Genomic DNA, 17,644 nt, shown 5'->3' with positions numbered 1-17,644 from the left:
AGATACTGTCTGTGGAAGAGTTCATTGATTTCCACCTTCTGAATTTTGAATTCACCACTCTAATACGCTTTAAGTTTGCTTACTGATTACATGTTGGCATGGCTGAAGGCATAACTTGACATCCTAATGAGTTATGGGTGAAGGAAGCGAGGTATGAAGACCAGACCCAGTAATTTTTGTTGGCTCTCTGATCATGATGTGTTGGCCAACTAGGGTGTGTCTGTATCACCCTCCCAAGAGCAGGAATGTACCATGTGGCCAGTAAGGAGGGAAGAACGCAGGAGCAGTGGTTCCAGCTGGTGGGAGATGGTGGCATCAATCAGAGGATGAGGTTGAGTATGAGGACAGAAGCGTAGCCCAGGTAAAATGAAGTTATAAACAGCTGATGTGAAACATACTGCTAAAAATAACTGATATTTAAGTAAATGCAGTCATTCTGATGTACTTTAAAATGTAACTTTTTAAAATTAAATTTGGCTTTTTATTTTTGAAAAAGCTTCTTAAACCAAATTATTCAGTTAATTACAATATAAATACACAAACAAATTACCACAGTCATTATTTCATGATCCATGGCAGTTGCCAAAGCACACATTTTATAGTTTGTGGCATGTAGCAATTTGCATGAGTGTATCCATCTATGGAAGAGAACTTTCAGTGCCCTTGCATTTGCTGAGCAGCAGGAAGGCTCATGGGTGATTGCTGTAGACTGGGTAGCTTACAGCTATTTGCTTGTATGAGTTATCTGATTTGAGGTTCGGACAAACTTCCAGAGAGTAAATACCTGTAACACAGTCTTCCCAGTATGTGGGTTGCAATGGTATTGTGAACTGTATGTGTCACACTTTGTAATTGCAAAAATATACCCACACCCACTTGTTGATGCCAAATAATTCTAATGATGAGCATGGAAGGGCAAAATAGTTGTTTAACTGGAAGAATGTGGATGGTCTGTTTGAGGGGTGCTGTCAAGGTAGAGTATGATGGGAAGCATGAATCTTCACACCTGGTACTTGATAAAACTAATGAGAGGAAAAGGCATGGCCTACATCGACAATTAAAAATAGAGGGTTGCATTTTTTTCTGGTGTCAGCTTTAAATCTGAGCTCTGTTCTTGTCTTTTGACATCTCTGCAGTCTGTTGGTGAAATATGCATCTGTGAATTGCACAACTATATGTTTACTTGTAAAGGAAGGTAATATTAGTACTGAGCAATAAATATGGCAACTCCTCTACTAAAAATATGCTTAAAAGTGGGTGAACTTTTGAATACAGAGTTTCTTTTCTGCTAATCTTTTCCGTGCCAGCCTAAACATATCTCATGTTGAAGTGCTGGCTGCTGCACTCCTTTTGAAGCAGGGTTTGGAGCTCGTATGACAGTGCTGCAGCATTGTGGAATGTGAAGCCAGTGTAAAATAAAAAAAAACAAAACAAAAACCAAACTCCCATATCTCCCCCCTTTTCTTTTGGAAGCAGGGAGGGGAAAGGAGAATGGACTTTAAACCTCTGCTGGCTTCTGTGCTTACAGTGTTCCAGGTGGGATGATCTCCACAACAGATGACCTCCAGATGGGATTGTGCCAGCCAGTTCTGGCTACCGTGGGACTTCAGCTAACTATCAGGGTTTCAGCAGTACTGTTTGTGTAAAGCAGTTTGTGAGCTTGTTTCATATTATGCCTTTTATTCTGTAGCTTTCATCCTTTAAGCTTTTTGTTTGGAACTTCATGAGGCCAAAGAATACTAACAAGGGTAAATTACTCAAAGCTTCCAACAGAAAAGACTGTTGGTTTTTGTTAAACCTTCTTTGCTTTCTTGCTTGCCTACAGAAATTGCCATATGTATGTAGTAGGCTTTGGCTCTGGCTTTTAAGTTCTTCAATGATGCTTCCTGCTTGGTAGGAGTAGTGTTATGCTTTTACATCAGCTGCAAATGGTTATGAGTTATTAACTGACTATGAGACTTCAAGCCAAGCATTTTGTGTTCCATTTGCAGAAATGCAGCTGAATGGAGCTTAAAGGGCCACAGATGAAAGAACTTGAACATGTTTCTGAAGGTTTAAGATGTGTCTGACAGTGACCTCCTTACCTTAGTAATAAAGAAGAGTTTTTCAACAGGAGCTTAGGATATCTTTACTCCAACTTATTAATATACTAACTGGAATGGTGTTCTGACAACAACTCTCCATAGTAAAGTACTTACCCTACTACAGAACAGTATTATTTTCTCTACTGATAATGCAACTCAATGGAGGAAAGTAATGTTTTGATAAGCATGCGTGAAGATCGTTCCTTTCATGTGCGATACAGGTAAGACTATTCATTTTAGTATGGATGAATAAATGCTCTTAATAATAGAAAACTAAACAAGTTGCAACAAATAGTTTGGTATCTCTGTTATTAGTGTTACTGAAACTGAAAGCTAAAATAACTTTTTTCTTTTCTCAATTTTTGAACTATGAAAATTCACTTTTGCTATATAGTAGGTTGTATTAGTATAATTACATGATTGTATAGTATTGGAACTGTGTGCCATTGCAGAATAGTATGTGATTGCCTGTATTGCTTTGTATTTCTGATAGAATGATACAAGGTATGATCCCTGCATGGTTAATACCTGCTCTCTCTCTTCTTTTAACTTTTGGACTGCATATGGAAATTGTTGAGTTTTGTCTGCTAAAGTTCTCTGTACTTGTCCACTGTTGCTTCTATGAATGATGAATGCATAGGTGTGCTGTCACCTAGAGCAGTGTTTTCCTTGCTTAAAATAAAGAGATTTGATTGATAGATAAACTGCTTTGATACCGTGGACTAAAAAAGTACTGTTATTGCAAGTCAAGAGGATATGTGATTTCACTTCGGAGAGCTTTTATAATTTTTCTTCTGGAATCCCCTTTACAGACATGGGACAACATGTTAGCGTTGCAGACTCGCTCTGAAGAACCGGAACAACAGGAGCATTATGTAGTGCATGTATTTGGATGGCTGGTGTTTGGAAGCGTGAATCTTGCAGCTCACTCAATAGGAAGGGACACTGGAATGATTGTTTTAAAAACAGATCAAAAGGGTGATTCTTCTTGTGTGCTCCCCCCACCCTCTCCCCTAGTCATCCTTGCTTTGGAGGATTTTGCCATGCTAGCTAACAGGAATAAAGCACTACCCCTATTTGTAAGACAGCACATGCTATGGCTTAAAATTAATTCTGAAAATGTTCTGACCGTGATGGATTGCTGTTAGATTGGTCTTCCCTTTCATGGAAGTACGGTGTTAGTTCTGTTTAGCAGTGCAGTCAGCAGGAGGAACTTTTTCATGGACAGTAAGGAGAAAATTAGCAAATAAACTGTAATTTACTCTCTGCTCTCTTTAATTTGCTAAAATCTTTATATGGTGTCTTTGACAGCAGGAATCTCTAAGTGTGTGAGCATATTTCTTCTGTGCTGTTTCCTGAATGTATCTAACTCCCAGCATTCCTCTAACATGTTTACCCATGCTGTTACTGATGCTCTTGGTCCTCCCCAGACAACTATAGAAGATCCTTGCTCACTCTAATAACAGCAGGAGCTGTTCAGGGTACTATTATAGAAGTAAATGGATGAAGAAAGTGGCACAGCCAATTGTCTCGTTTAAATTGACAAGCCAAAAATAACTTCAAAAAAATTGGCAAGCACAGTCAGGGTAAAATGTCTTACTACTTTGTGCTGTATTTCAGTACAGGCTTGAATGATACTGATTAACAATAAAAATATTAATGGCCTTATTAAACCTTTCTGTAAGAACTGTAATCTGATGAACATTTAAAAAAACATCAAGGCGTAATACTTTTTTTTGTTTTAAATATTAAACTTTTCTAAAGCTTAGAGAAACTGCAAATTAATTCAGTCTATTGAACTGGAATTTATTGATAATTTAATAGCTATAATATGGAAAGATTTTATTTGGTTGTAGTTTAAGATCTCATGCAGGAAAGAATAGATCCTAAATTACTGGGGGTGGTGGTGTTATTTATCAGTTTTAAAAATTTCTTATCTACAGGTATTGTCTGAGGCTTATTTGGCTCTGCTTTTTCCTTTCTTCTGGTACTCCAATAGAACTGACTTTAAAAAGAAGCTGGTGGCCCACTCCTAAGGAAAGGCTTTACTCTTAAGGAAAGGTCTGTTTCTTACTGTGCAAGCTGTTTCTTTCTCCCCACTGTACTTGGCCAGTATCACTTTAGCAGCTATAAAAATACTTAAACTGGTGGAAGGAAACTATTTTTTATTCTTATGTTGTTTAGTGACTGAAAATAAAATGCTGAAGTTAATAAATGGGACTAATAAGTGATCTATAGAGTAAATATTTGCAGAACTCGCTTGTCTTGGCCTGCTAAATACCAAAACCTTGTAACTGCTTTTATCTTGACTGGAACAAAAGAACCCCAAATTCAGGTGTGTGGTTCCTTCCTGTGTATGTGTGTGTTGTTTTGTTTCTAAGTTTATGATGAAACTTAGTTTGACTAAACACAGTGTTGCAGTGGAGGTGTAGTTGTTTGGAGTGGTCAGTGTGGTGTGCTTCTGCAGTACGTACAGAAACCAAGAATAAGGGCAGGAGTTGGCAATAGTATGTGATCTTTATTATAGGAAGCTGTGGCATTAGTAATTTTATGCATCTGAATTAGAGATATAATAGGGTTTTTTTTTGTTTTGTGTCTAGGTTTGGTATTGTGGATCGACATGTTTCATGGCAAATTACATGGCAGCTCCATTCCCCCTCAATAGCAAAAAGTCCCCCTGGTGGGAATTGAATGGAGTAAAGATAAATTAATTGTGTTTAGAGATTGTAGTAATCAATGAGTCTTCTTGCCTTCTTCTATTGCCTTATTTGTCACCAGTTTTTTTATTGTAAGATGAGAACAGCTGAAGGAAGGGAGACTCCAAAAAGGGCGAAAAAACCAAGGAGGCTAGGGTGTAGGTATATGCATAGGGTTTATATTCTTACAAGTATCAAGGTTCAAAACAGAATGTGAAGAAGGTCAGAGAAGAACAAGGGGGGAGGGGGGGAGAAAAGCAGGAAAAAAAAAAGAAAAGAAAAGGAAAAAAACAAAAAGGGAGCCAGGCCAGATGAAAAGCTTAGAGGGACAGATAAGGATGAGGTAGTTTTACAAATGAGAAATTATTCAGGAGATGCCAGCCTTTCAGAGAACAGGTCCAGGCAACTATAAACAGAATAACAAAATGAAGCCCTGTATGAGTATTTCCACAGTAATATCTGGAACATTATCCTGTTTAGCAGGAACAGAATTTCATTATAAGTACACAGATGAATGGGCCTTGTTCTCTTCTCATCTCTGCAGATTCAATGTGTCTTTTGTTTAGGCATTGGGTGTTGACTAAATAAGTAATTCAGTTCAGCTCTGGGAACAGAGCAAGTAATTTCATATTGTCCTTGTAACTATTTAATGACTTCCTAAAACATTGATAACCTAGCCGTGTCTAGTCTGCTGACATCCTATTTAACCATTAGTAGTGACAGTTAAAACAGCCTCTGAGAACATTCCCAGGAGGTGATAGCTTTTTGACTGGAGAATACCTATGTAAAATTTTTTTTTTTAAAGTTGTGTTAATTTTCATAACAGTCCTTTAAATAATGGAGGAAAAAAACCCAAACCAAACCCACACCTCTTCTGAGTCCAGTTTTGGTACTTGATGGATAAGCCTAGCAAACTTTTAAAATCACTGAATGATTTCATAGCTCTTATATAACGTGAATAAAATATTAACATTGGGTACAGCAACTGTGGAAATAAATATTTCATTTTCTCTGTTCTTTTTTTATAACTTATTTAGACTTTGAAATTGTGGAAGTTCAGTAAGAAAGGATCCCAATGGAATTACAGCTTTAATTTGCTGCACAAATTCTAGCAACCTGTTAACACAACTTTTCTAGAGTTGCTCTCAAGAGTAGTATTCAATTCTGGTTTCTTTTTTACTCAAACAAATACTAATTCCCATTCCCACTCACTTCCTGTAATTCTGGTTGAATTGAAACACTCTAATATCTGATTTTCATCAGCCTGGGTATAAGCCTTAGCTTCATAGTTAGTTATGTTCTGTATGAAAAAACCCAGATCTTTCATTTTTATAAGTTATGTTAAGTCTGAGTTGCAAAGGCAAAAGATTATATTTCAAGTTTCTTGATGAAATGGTAACACTGCCTTGGCATTTGGCAGTCTTTGGTGTAGTGTGAAATTAATTGAATGCAGTATATCAGGAAAATTACTGGTCCATAGCATTCTCTGATACTGTCTTTGTACCTTTTTAAGCTGTGCCTTTTCTTCATTGATTAGGTGGCTGACGCATCACAGTTGCAAATCAAAACTTTTTTTTTTTTAATGGGATAAATTCACTTACAGAACTGGAGTCTAGTACAGCATTTTGACTATTATCTCGCATACCCATTTTGCTGAAAGCTCTACCCTTTTTAGCTGTTCAGGCTAAAAATCTAAAAAAATGAATGTGATTGTGTCATGGTCTAAATTTTCACACTAAGGAGCACCATATTTTCTAGCCATCATTTTAATTGGACATGTCAGTTAACATGAGGTGCCCGGAGAGAACCTCTTTGGATAGGATTAAGATTACCCAATGAAGTGTTTTAAGTCTTAAACCTTCAGTTGCTGATGGTGTAATCATTTCTGCCTGTACTTAAGTGTACTTAATCATTTCTGCCTTTTTCTGTCTTACATTCAACACATGCACAATGTAACAAAAACCAGGTTGTGTGTTCTAGCAAATAGGAATGCTTTAACTTCTCTGAGAAGAGTTTCCAAACCTAAAAATACTGCATGTGTTATGGATATCCAATGTGAGAAGTTGGGCCTGGGAACTTCATGCCTGAGTTATTGTTTGCTGTCTGCATCTTTACCAACTACCAAGCATACAGTATTTTTAATTGCAAAAGTTGAATATGTCTGTCATCTCGTTGTGCTTAAGTTGTGGAATGTTGAAGACCAGCAGGTATGGTACTATTTTGTGTTGGTAGCTTATTTTACGTATGATCCAAATTCTTCTAGTTCTCTCAAAAGTCAGTGGATTTTTTCAAAAATATTTCCTTGTTGCTCAGATTTGAGTAGAATGTTGTATAACCTATTTTTTTCCTATTTTAGAAAAATAAAGAAATGTAAACATTGCAGGTATGTTAAATACTTCATCACTGTGTCTTGCCAAAGCAGCTGTCTTTGGTGTTGCCATTAGAGTAACTTTTGGAACAGTTTTGGAACAGCAAACATTTGATTGTTGCTATTACTGATCTGTGCATATGAAGGGAAAATGCTTTTAGGAATAGAATTCTAAATGGTTTATTCTTACAACTGGGTGAATGATGACATAACAAGGATATCTTTAATTGCATAGTGTTCTGTTTTGGAGTGCAAGCCCTTATACTTTCTGTGTAATCCATCTTTAAGAAAAATTTAAAACAGTATACAAATCTACGAAGTTGATGTCTACTTTTTGACAATATTAACACACAGTTTTTAAACACAGAATGTCTCTTACTGAGTTTTCTTTCTGAAAAATCTTTTAAAAGTAGAATGATGGTGTTTTTGCGAGCTTTTTAAAATGCATGTATCTTGAAAAAGCTAGAGAACTATAATGCTTGAAAATCAAGACCCTGAAGTCTTCCTTCTCATCCTCCTCTCCCCCCCCCCCCCCCCCCTTGCATCTCAGAACTGGAAAGTAGGAAAAGTTTGTATGTAATTGTTAACACTTACTGAAATGTTACCTTTTGTACACATGAATTCACAGTAGCAAAAATACATATGAATGTTTTTTGGCAGCTGCAGTTCTCTAACACCTTCTTTGTTCATTGTTAAAAATGTAATCTGCAAATTCTGCTATAAATTCATTCATGAGTATCTTCTTTACTGCTTGCAGTATTTTGTACCTGTATAATTACACAATTAGTTGCTCATGATGATCAAAAATATTCCAGTGATGTCTGGAACAATGGCAGTTAAGTAACTCGAATTGACATATGTTTTGTTGTTAATTCAACCTAGATCTTTTTTCTTTACACTCTGAGAATTTTCATAGCAGTGCCACTATAGGAAATGGTGAAGTGGCAAGGAGTTTTGAATTACATAGGAAACAACTTTGGGAAAAATAGTCATGGTCTTTGATATACAGGAATATTTCAATTTTAATATTTTTTTTTCCATAAGACATTTTTCAGGTAACTATGGTATCAATCTAAAAATAAAAGTGCTTATGTTTGTCAAAATCAGTATTTTCCAAGAATAGCTTGGTTTTTTAGGTCACTTTTCTGAAATTATCTAGATGGTGAAAACTGCATTTTTGAATCATACAGGTGCTATATATGGACAGAGCAGTGTTTCGATTTCCTCCCTGAGACTTAAAAAGAAAGAAGGAAAAAAAAAGTTGAAGCTATTTGTTCTAAAGTTATGTTTGCTTATCACTGTTGAAGTTGCAATTTCCATTTCAGCGTTGGTTTCTATGATATTATAGTACCAAGTTCATTGTTTGTCCTGTGGTACTGACTGCCTACCTGTCCTACACTAATAGAGACCCTCTGAGTAAAATAACCTCTTCAGAACTCAGGTTATTGGACAAAGTACTACATTTAGAGTGACCATTTTCTTTTTACTTAAATTGTGCAGGATGGAGGCTTCCTGCCTAGAGCTGGCTTTGGAAGGTGAGCGCCTGTGTAAAGCAGGAGATTGCCGAGCTGGTGTATCTTTCTTTGAAGCAGCTGTTCAGGTTGGAACTGAAGATTTAAAAACACTCAGTGCTATTTACAGCCAGTTAGGCAATGCCTATTTCTACTTGCATGAATATGCAAAGGCCTTGGAATACCACCACCACGATTTAACTCTTGCAAGGTAATCTTGTGTCTTTCTTTAACCATGTTCTCCATTTCATCCTGTTCTTGTAGAGATGAGCAGTTGACTGTTCATTTTCCTACCAAACCCTGCTACTAATACCAGATAACGAGTGAACGTGGTGGTGGCAGAGGGCCAGGGGGTCTGGCAGGTAACTTGACTGCCCTTTAACCTGGGAGCTAATACTCAGTCTAGCACCATAATCCTGGTACTGAGTGAGGCCTCACCAGGTTTGTGCATAATTAAGCGGCTTCTTCAAATCCACCCTTTCTTTATCCTTTCCTGTTTCTAAAACTCAGCCTTCCTGGTTCCTCAGGATGTTAAGCTGGCTGTCTTGGTTACTAGACAGAACTCATTCATGTTTCTCTGTGTAAAACTTGTAATATAATATTGTGAAATCTAAAAACCCTATTTATGCATCTGACTTTTAATGATTTGGTATAGATCAAATAAAAGACAAAGGCACCTAATGTACTTAACCTCAGTTTCGGCACAAATCTGTTCTTCCCCTTGCCTTTAACCTGCTCAAGTGCTGTAACCTTGTGGCAACTCTGTTTTGTTGTGTTATTCCCCAAGTATCACAGTCTGAGTGGTTCGGCGGCAGTCTTTTGCCTTAGTCTCATTTAGAATCTAGAAATATAGTATTACCTCTGAGTTTTCTGTAAGACCAGTATGTCTTGTAAATCATACAAGACTGATAGTCAAGTAAACTGCAGAAACAGTTAAACGTCTCTTTCTAATGCTGGGATTGGCTTTCTACATAATCATTAAGAATTTTCTCTTTATTCTCTTCCTAAAAGAAGTGCTTTTTTTTTTTTAATGTTAAGTAGGTGATCAATACCATGAATACTAGCAGCTGCACAAACAGCACCAACAAAATTAAACGTCTGTAACCACAGATTGAACAATGTTTATGTGAGTGCGTTTTAGGTATGCAATGAACTGAATACATACATATTTACATGGCTGTAATATCTTTTCATAAATTCTTCTGTCTGCCATACATTGATCATCCGCTTGGTTTCAAATTATACACTATTTACTGGGTACTTTATTTCTGCAATTTTAGGACAATTGGAGATCTACTGGGAGAAGCTAAAGCTAGTGGGAATCTGGGCAACACCTTAAAGGTACTTGGGAATTTTGAAGAAGCTATTGTTTGTTGTCAAAGACATCTGGATATTTCCAGAGAGCTTAACGATAAGGTAAGAATTGCTTAGGAATCTGGAAGTAGACTAATACACATTACTGCACCCTGTTGTATAGGTAATGAGTGTGCCACCTTTCAGAGGGAAGTAAATACTGAATATTCAATTATTTCTTCTAGACAGTAAGAATCTGTTAGTTGTAAAATAGTTGTTTGAACTTGGAAGACTACAGATCCAGATTAATAAATATTACTGTGTTTTGTGTTTTGTTTTTTTTAAATTTAATTTTCAGTGATAATTGGCCTCAAGAATTATGTATCTTGCACCTTAAAAGGAAGTAGTATGCAAAACAATTTGATGGAGGGATGTGACTGGGTGGGAGTAAGGTACGTGATAAGAACATGTTCAGAATGGACAGAGCATGTGTTGACAGCTAGTTAACAAACTTTTTTTCCATCTGTGGATTGTACTAATAGTTGTTGTGACCCAAGACTTGAAGCATAAAATTTTAATGCCTTATTTTACTTTTGGTTTAGGTTGGAGAAGCAAGAGCACTGTATAATCTGGGAAATGTGTATCACTCGAAAGGGAAAAATGTAGCTAGTGCTGGAACTCATGATCCAGGGGAACTTCCAGATGATGTGAAAAATGCTTTACAAAAAGCTGCAAATTATTATGAGTAAGTAGTAGCTTTAAATGTTGGGGATTGAGAGGATATGGTTATCTAGTTTGTTAGAACACTGGGAGATTTGTGGTGTCATGAAATAACCTGTGGCACTCTTCTATTCAGAACAGTGGTACCTCTGAATTTTTTCCCTTTTAAACTGGAGAGTGCACTATTTTTTTGTTATGTCCTCATTTTTAGTGCACCTCTTATTACCTGGTAAGTCCTTCCCTTACATTACAATCCAGTAGTACTCTTCAAACCAGACCCAGACAACAATAGGACCTCAGTAGACTTGTATATAATGTAGCTCTGGAACTAGAAGCGAGCACACCAGTTTGAGTAAGAATGCAGTTAAGTTCAGTATCTCACAGGAAGTGTTTCCTACTCAGTGGAAGATTTATGGTTGCATAAAGGACATAAAAATAGGCCAAAGTAGCATACCTCTACCTTTTCCTTCATATAAATGGAAAGATGTATTTTTTTAAATTATTACTTAAATTACCGTGAGAAAAAGAACTCTTAAAAGTCACTATTCTTCCCCTTCTCACTTCCCCCCAAACAGGGAAAACCTGACAATAGTAACAGAGCTGGATGATAGAGCAGCACAGGGACGTGCCTTTGGAAATCTGGGAAACACACACTATCTTCTGGGCAACTTCAGGAGTGCAGTTTTAGCCCATGAACAGGTACAACACGTGCTAGTAAGGAAATTCTGTTCTTAAGTACATCTATTGTGTTGGATCCTGTTGCAAGCTTTTTAATGCAAGTTTTAAATCTTAATGGCACATTTTCAAACATTGTTGACCTAAAGAACAGATACAGACACACAGTGGAAAAACTACGAGTATGCATTTCTGTATGCAAATGTATGTTACGAAGTGCAAAATTGAGTAAATAACGCAATTATTTCACATTTTTAAGCGTCTCCTAATTGCAAAAGAATTTGGCGATAGATCAGCGGAAAGAAGAGCATACAGCAACCTTGGAAATGCCTACATATTCCTGGGTGAATTTGAAACCGCTTCTGATTACTACAAGTTAGTTGACTGTTTAGAAATATAATTTATACCTCTTCTTGTACAGTTTACTTCTGTTGTGCTTGGTACTTTAGGTCACTGTAGAATAGTTCTCTCTCCAACATATACTTAGAAAAGAGCTGCATTTGTTCAGCAAAAATAACATTTTTCCCTAGTTGTTTAACTGTTCTGGTTCTTTGAAGGGAGGGGCAGCATTAATCTTTATTTTTTTAACTTTTTTGTTACTTTAAATAGATTCTTCACAGTGCTGTAGACATCTTTCTGTTGATAGGCATTTAGTCCCCTTTATTCTAGAACCAAGCGTTACTGTCTTAGCTCTTAGCAAGTTCCGGAATGATCTGAATAACTTTAATAGACCTGAGATGGGTAGCTGTCTCGGGTACGCTCCCTAGCTGAGGTAAGTGGTGCACGTCAACATGATTTTACATATTTAGTCTGTATTTTCAATCAACACTTTCTTCCTGATCTCTGCACCACTAAGCAGTTGCTGCTGTAACTTGGGAAAATACAAGCTCGGCAAAGATACAGTGTGGATGTTATTAGCATCTTATGTGGATTTCAGAGCTTACCCGTTCTTTTTGAAAAGGGGAAAAAAGCCTCCGTACCGAGCAGATTCCTTGTAGCACTCAAATTCTTCTTACCCAGCAGGGGTAGGCTGGCTTGGTGGTTATAGTTCTGTCTTGCTCATGTTGATGGAGAATATACAGTATTTATTGGAATGCTGGTACTAAACTGTTTCAAGGGCATCCTGTCAGGAAAACTGCTATAAATTATTGATGAAGCAATAAATTAAAATTAGAAGATGCTGTTTGAGGGATCAGTCTGCACTCTAATAAAGTAAATGGAAACAGGTTGCAGTGGAGGGCAGTGGAAGACAGACACTTAAAATCTTGTAAGAGTTTACAAGATAGTAATTTATTAGCAGCTAATTTGCCAGCCCGGTGTCCTCATTTGTTTAATTTGTATAACTGATTTTTAGTTGTGCAAGTATACTTTTAAAAACTTTTCCTTACAGTGATTTTTGAGGTGACTAACCCCTTCTTTCAGGAGGACGTTACAGCTGGCTCGACAGCTTAAAGACAGAGCTGTGGAAGCACAGGCCTGCTACAGCCTTGGGAACACATATACCTTGCTTCAAGACTACGAAAAAGCAATTGATTATCATTTGAAACACCTTGTGATTGCTCAGGAATTAAACGATAAGTAAGCCCTAAGAGATTGTTTAATGTATGTATGACACTTAAACCAAATCCTGTTGCCTCTAACTGCTGTCGTTGTTCTGTATGTGACAGCTGAATTAATGTGAATTCCCTACAATGCTGGGCTCTGGTTTTCATACAGGGGAAAAAAATTACTCATCAAAGTACTGCAGCTAATGAGTCCGAGATGAAAGAGGAACTGGTGAATTACTGTCTCAACATCTTCTTCTGTCAGCAGCATCTTTGTAAATTAAGGAAAAGAAAAGCAGATCTCTCTTTTTCATGACCTCATTATAATAATTTTGCATACCTTCACAAGAATATGTCTCCTACTTTTCCACAGATTAAGATGGGAAGGGATGGGGAAAGAGGAGTAATGCAATAGCTAGTAATGTTTATTTTATAATCATGATTTCTAAGGCCTTTTTTAGAACATTGGGTACAACTACAATTTTTTACAGCTTTTAAGTGCACTTCTAACTCAATAAGCAGAATATATGAAGAATAAGGCATGCAATCTGATGAAAAGCAAAGTAGGTTATAAAATGTTCCATGCTTGCAAAACTGAGTGACTTATGTTTGCTGTGAGCTTAAAAATTAAAATTTTGATTAATTTGCTTGTGCTGGGTTATACCCAGCTGACACTCCTTTAAATGCAATACTTGACGTGTTGGTGTTGGAATGGTTTCTGATGATAGCCTTCACTTTTCTCGGCGCAGCAATCTTACTGTGGCACTATTATGAAAACCTGACCCCTAGTGTTCAGTGAGTAAAGGTATAATTGAAAATGTTTATTTTTTTCAGAATTGGTGAAGGAAGAGCATGCTGGAGTTTAGGGAACGCATATACTGCTCTGGGAAATCATGACCAAGCTATGCATTTTGCAGAAAGGCACTTGGAGATTTCAAGAGAGGTATGATTTTCATACTCTGTATATGTTGGCTGGTTGGTTTTTGCTCTTATACAGTGATTTTATGGAGGTGTGTTCATACATTGAATTTTGAATAATGGAATGGATTTTGAATGATTTCTGAGATAGCTGACTTCAAATTATTTCAGCCATGTCTCACTGCAACTAGGTCCTTAGTTCTTGTGCCGCCTCTGGTAATGTCAGCATGGAATCCAAGTTAGTAGCCTAGCAGAGGTTACTTTAGGCTTTGTTATGTACTGTTTAGTTGTTACGTACTTCACTAAAAAGATGATTCTCTGTTTCCAGCCAGAAAAACTTTTCCAGCCTTTTTCCCGTAGAAATCTAGGGGATAAGGTTTGCTTTATATTAACATGTGTATTCTTTGTTACAATACTAGAACTGCTTATTTTATTCGGTTGCAGGTAGGAGATAGAAGTGGGGAACTCACTGCTAGACTTAATCTCTCAGATCTTCAAATGGTTCTTGGATTAAGCTACAGCACAAACAACTCCATGATGTCAGAAAGCCATGTGGTAGATCACAGTCTGAACGGTATGTGCCTATTTCTGCAATACTTTCTAACAGGGAACTTCAGAAAGAATCTGTTGTTTGCATTGTATTCTGACTACAGATGGTTCTTCTGGAGGATTTACATTGTGAATCACAGGTTACTGCTTAGTTTCTTCACATGATGTTTCTAATTGTCCCCCCGCCCCCGCACTTTTTTAACGTGGGACATTTATCTATTTGCTGCCAAATTATGTCACCTTTTTTTCTTCCTACCATCTTAGCGACACTGGGGGTTACAGTAGAACCCAGTTCATCTGATGTTCCTCTGTTCAAAGATCCATGGTCCTTCTCTGTGTCCCATGAAAGCAACTTACATAGCTTAGATTGGTGTGGGTTTGAAGGCTGCTTTTACTAGTGGTTTTTATTCTCTGCTGATACTATTTACCTGCACTGTTTTGGAACTCAGAATTGCTGTACCTGGGATCTTAGATGAGTACAGCCACAGCTTTGAAGGTGACACCATAAGTCTTAATGATAAAAAGATGAACCTGATTCTTTCTTGAAGGTACCAGACCAAAAGTAGGACGCCGCCACAGTATGGAGAACATGGAACTTATGAAATTAACACCAGAAAAGGTTGGCACTTTCCTTCCTTCTGTTCTGCTGGTGAGATTGCAATGAGATGTTTCTAAGGGTTTACCGTCAATAGTTATGAATAGTCAGAAGTATTATACTAACAACTTTAAAAGAACTCAGCAGAATGTTGGTGTCATCGCATCCCCGTTTTTTTTTTTAATGTAGTTGATCATAGGTAAAAGCAGGTCTAACAATTCTAACAAATAATACTTTTGTCGCGTAGGTAACAGTCAGCATCTTCCATATGTAATGGCTGTAATGGCTTGTGGAAGGCTTGCTTTATTCCCCTCACAAGTAAGAATGGGGTCCTGTAGTGTGCATCAAAGGAATTCCTTTCATCTCCTCTTTAAAAGTGGTTTGAGGGTGCAGCATGAAAGTGGTTTGGAGTAAATTCCTAAGCTTTAGCTCAGCTGTTCTGAACATTTTTTATTTGGTTACAGTCATTTTATAGGCACTTAAAATACATGTCATGTTTTTCACTTTGGGATTTCAACTAACTTGCAAGCCATTAGGAGTTTCAACATACATCTTAAGTAAGGATGCTATTTCTGAAATGCTGGAACTGAGTCGCAGATAGGTAAAGTAACCTCCCCCCAAGCTCAGAGAAATCCCTTGGGGCTGGGAGTTACTGAGTGAAATCCTTGTGTCAATCTTTGAGAGATTTCCTTCATATTCTGTCTGCCTTTAAATGGTGGGCTGGCAGTTCTACCTAAATGACTCCAGTGGCAGACTGAAATTGCTATTTTTCCCTTAGTATCCCAGTGGTTTTAGATACTGGGATAACTAATTCCCATCTCTTCAAGTGATGCAAAGCCTGCCCTCATGTTTATCAAATAGGAAATTAAATCTCAAAGCTTACATCTGGACAGCTGGTACCGCTGAAGTCAGCACTGATGCTCAAGAGCCTCTTTGTGTATGATTTCTCTACAGGGAACCTCTAAGCTTTTGGCCAGTATCAGCTATATTCCCCCCCCCTCCGGTATCTTTCAAAATACATAGCCTGTGATAGTCTGTGCCCTAAATATGCTAAAATGTTTCATGTGGATTTTCTAATAAAGTATTAACCTAGTATTGCAGCTTAGCTTTTATAAAGGGCTTTTTTCAAGATACTCATTTAGTAGATTCTGAAAATTCATTCCATAAATGTCTTTGATATACAGAACAATGTCTGACACTAGTATTAATGGCTTCATTGTACAGGACACCATCTTCTCTGCGTTGGAATCTGTGTGCTGAGCTTCAATAAGCTTTTAAAAGGCAATCCATTTGGGTAGGCAGTGTTGCTGAAAGATTTGTGACTGTGTTTACAATTTCTGATGTTGAATCAAAAAAAAGGGGTTTTGATTCAGTTATTGTAAGAGTGTGTCAGTTGTAGATAAAGCTGTCGATTTTGTGGATAATTCTGTTTGTTTTAGAAGAAAATTTAGGGAAAATCTGTCAGGTTGATAAAGCTATCCATTCTGTTTTTCAGTGAAATGAGGTGGTTATTCCTGTTTGCTCTTGTGCTGGCATTCTTCTCCCTTTTCCTTTTCAATCTTTACTGGGAATTTTGTGTGTATCAAGGACTTCATAGAAGGCTGGTTGAGTATCTGGATTTGTATAAGGGTTTGTTTTGCTCTAATGTTTTGTAAAACTAGGGATTTTTAATTTTTTTTTTCTTTCCAATTGTAAGAATGTCAGGTAGAAAATGCCACCTGCATTTTAGCATTCACATTAACTACATTTCCTGCACTTCAGTCAGCAAGGAAAACTTCAGTGTGTTTGATTAAGTATACTATTTGACCACATTTTAATCAACCAGGTGTCACACTACAGTTCAGTTATAAGACTTAACCAGTAACAGTAACAAGAGCTCAATAATCACAGGTCAAGTAATAGAACCAAAACTTAAGTTTTCGCATCCTCATGCTTGGGTAAACTAAATAATGTAAAACCTGCTTCAATTTGGTGAGGAAGAGCAGCAGCAAATAAGATGTAACAGCATGGGTAATTAAAATAAGAAGGCTTAATTTCATGACTCTTGTTTTCTTAGGTTCAGAACTGGAACAGTGAGATTCTTGCTAAACAGAAACCACTGGTTGCCAAACCTTCAGCAAAACTGCATTTTGTAAATCGACTAAAAGGCAAAAAGTACAAAAATGGCACCGCTTCCAAAGTTTTGCAGGATGCCAGTAATTCTATTGATCATCGACTTCCAAACTCTCAGAGGGTAGGTTTGGCGAGCTGTGGAAATCATAGCCTTTATTAATGTTTGTCTGATCAAAACGATGGAAAACACATTCCTGCAGCTGTCTGTTTCAGCTTTACTTGATTTAAAAGCTGTGGCTCTGAAAAACAATGCAGAATCTGTCTCGTGGGTTGTGCCAGCTTTAAGCTTTTCCTACTACTGGAATATTCTTTTTTCCTGGTGGATTTTCTAAAGTTACAGCTCAGCTTGCACATATATTTTATTCCTAGTCTCTTCTAGACCCTGCTTCTCCAAACTTTAAAAAATCAAGTTTTTCCAATTCAGACAGTGGGAGATATTTTTGACATATTTTTTAGGTTATTGCACTCTTGGCAGATGTCAGGTGAAAATAAAAGAACTGAGTCATTTGATCTAGATGAGAGATGAGTGCTTTTGACCATAGACCTGAAGAGACAATGGAAACTGTTCCTTGCTGTTCT

General features: G+C 37.2%; 1 protein-coding gene across 6 annotated transcripts in view; it reads left to right on the top strand.

The window, feature by feature from the left end:
• GPSM2 (G protein signaling modulator 2) overlaps window positions 1-17,644 on the top strand; it is a 30,624-nt gene that overhangs the window by 9,766 nt on the left and 3,214 nt on the right. The window contains exons 2-13 of one of the 6 annotated variants that reach the window (XM_069789414.1): window positions 1,992-2,305; window positions 4,028-4,145; window positions 8,649-8,870; window positions 9,940-10,075; window positions 10,555-10,697; window positions 11,248-11,371; window positions 11,607-11,722; window positions 12,770-12,925; window positions 13,726-13,834; window positions 14,254-14,383; window positions 14,907-14,977; window positions 17,010-17,186. In XM_069789414.1, coding sequence (XP_069645515.1) covers window positions 8,650-8,870; window positions 9,940-10,075; window positions 10,555-10,697; window positions 11,248-11,371; window positions 11,607-11,722; window positions 12,770-12,925; window positions 13,726-13,834; window positions 14,254-14,383; window positions 14,907-14,977; window positions 17,010-17,186 — 1,383 coding nt within the window. In that variant the 5' untranslated portion in view covers window positions 1,992-2,305; window positions 4,028-4,145; window position 8,649. Of the gene's footprint in view, window positions 1-1,506; window positions 1,749-1,991; window positions 2,306-4,027; window positions 4,146-5,065; window positions 6,988-8,648; window positions 8,871-9,939; window positions 10,076-10,554; window positions 10,698-11,247; window positions 11,372-11,606; window positions 11,723-12,769; window positions 12,926-13,725; window positions 13,835-14,253; window positions 14,384-14,906; window positions 14,978-17,009; window positions 17,187-17,644 lie in introns of those variants that run through there. The other 5 variants (XM_069789412.1, XM_069789410.1, XM_069789413.1 and 2 more) reach the window with 5 other exon arrangements.

This window comes from Haliaeetus albicilla, chromosome 8, assembly GCF_947461875.1.
Source record: "Haliaeetus albicilla chromosome 8, bHalAlb1.1, whole genome shotgun sequence".
In the NCBI taxonomy this organism is placed as follows: Eukaryota; Metazoa; Chordata; class Aves; order Accipitriformes; family Accipitridae; genus Haliaeetus; species Haliaeetus albicilla.
Note: the sequence above shows the minus strand (reverse complement) of the source record. Positions and strands in the feature narration are given on the sequence as shown.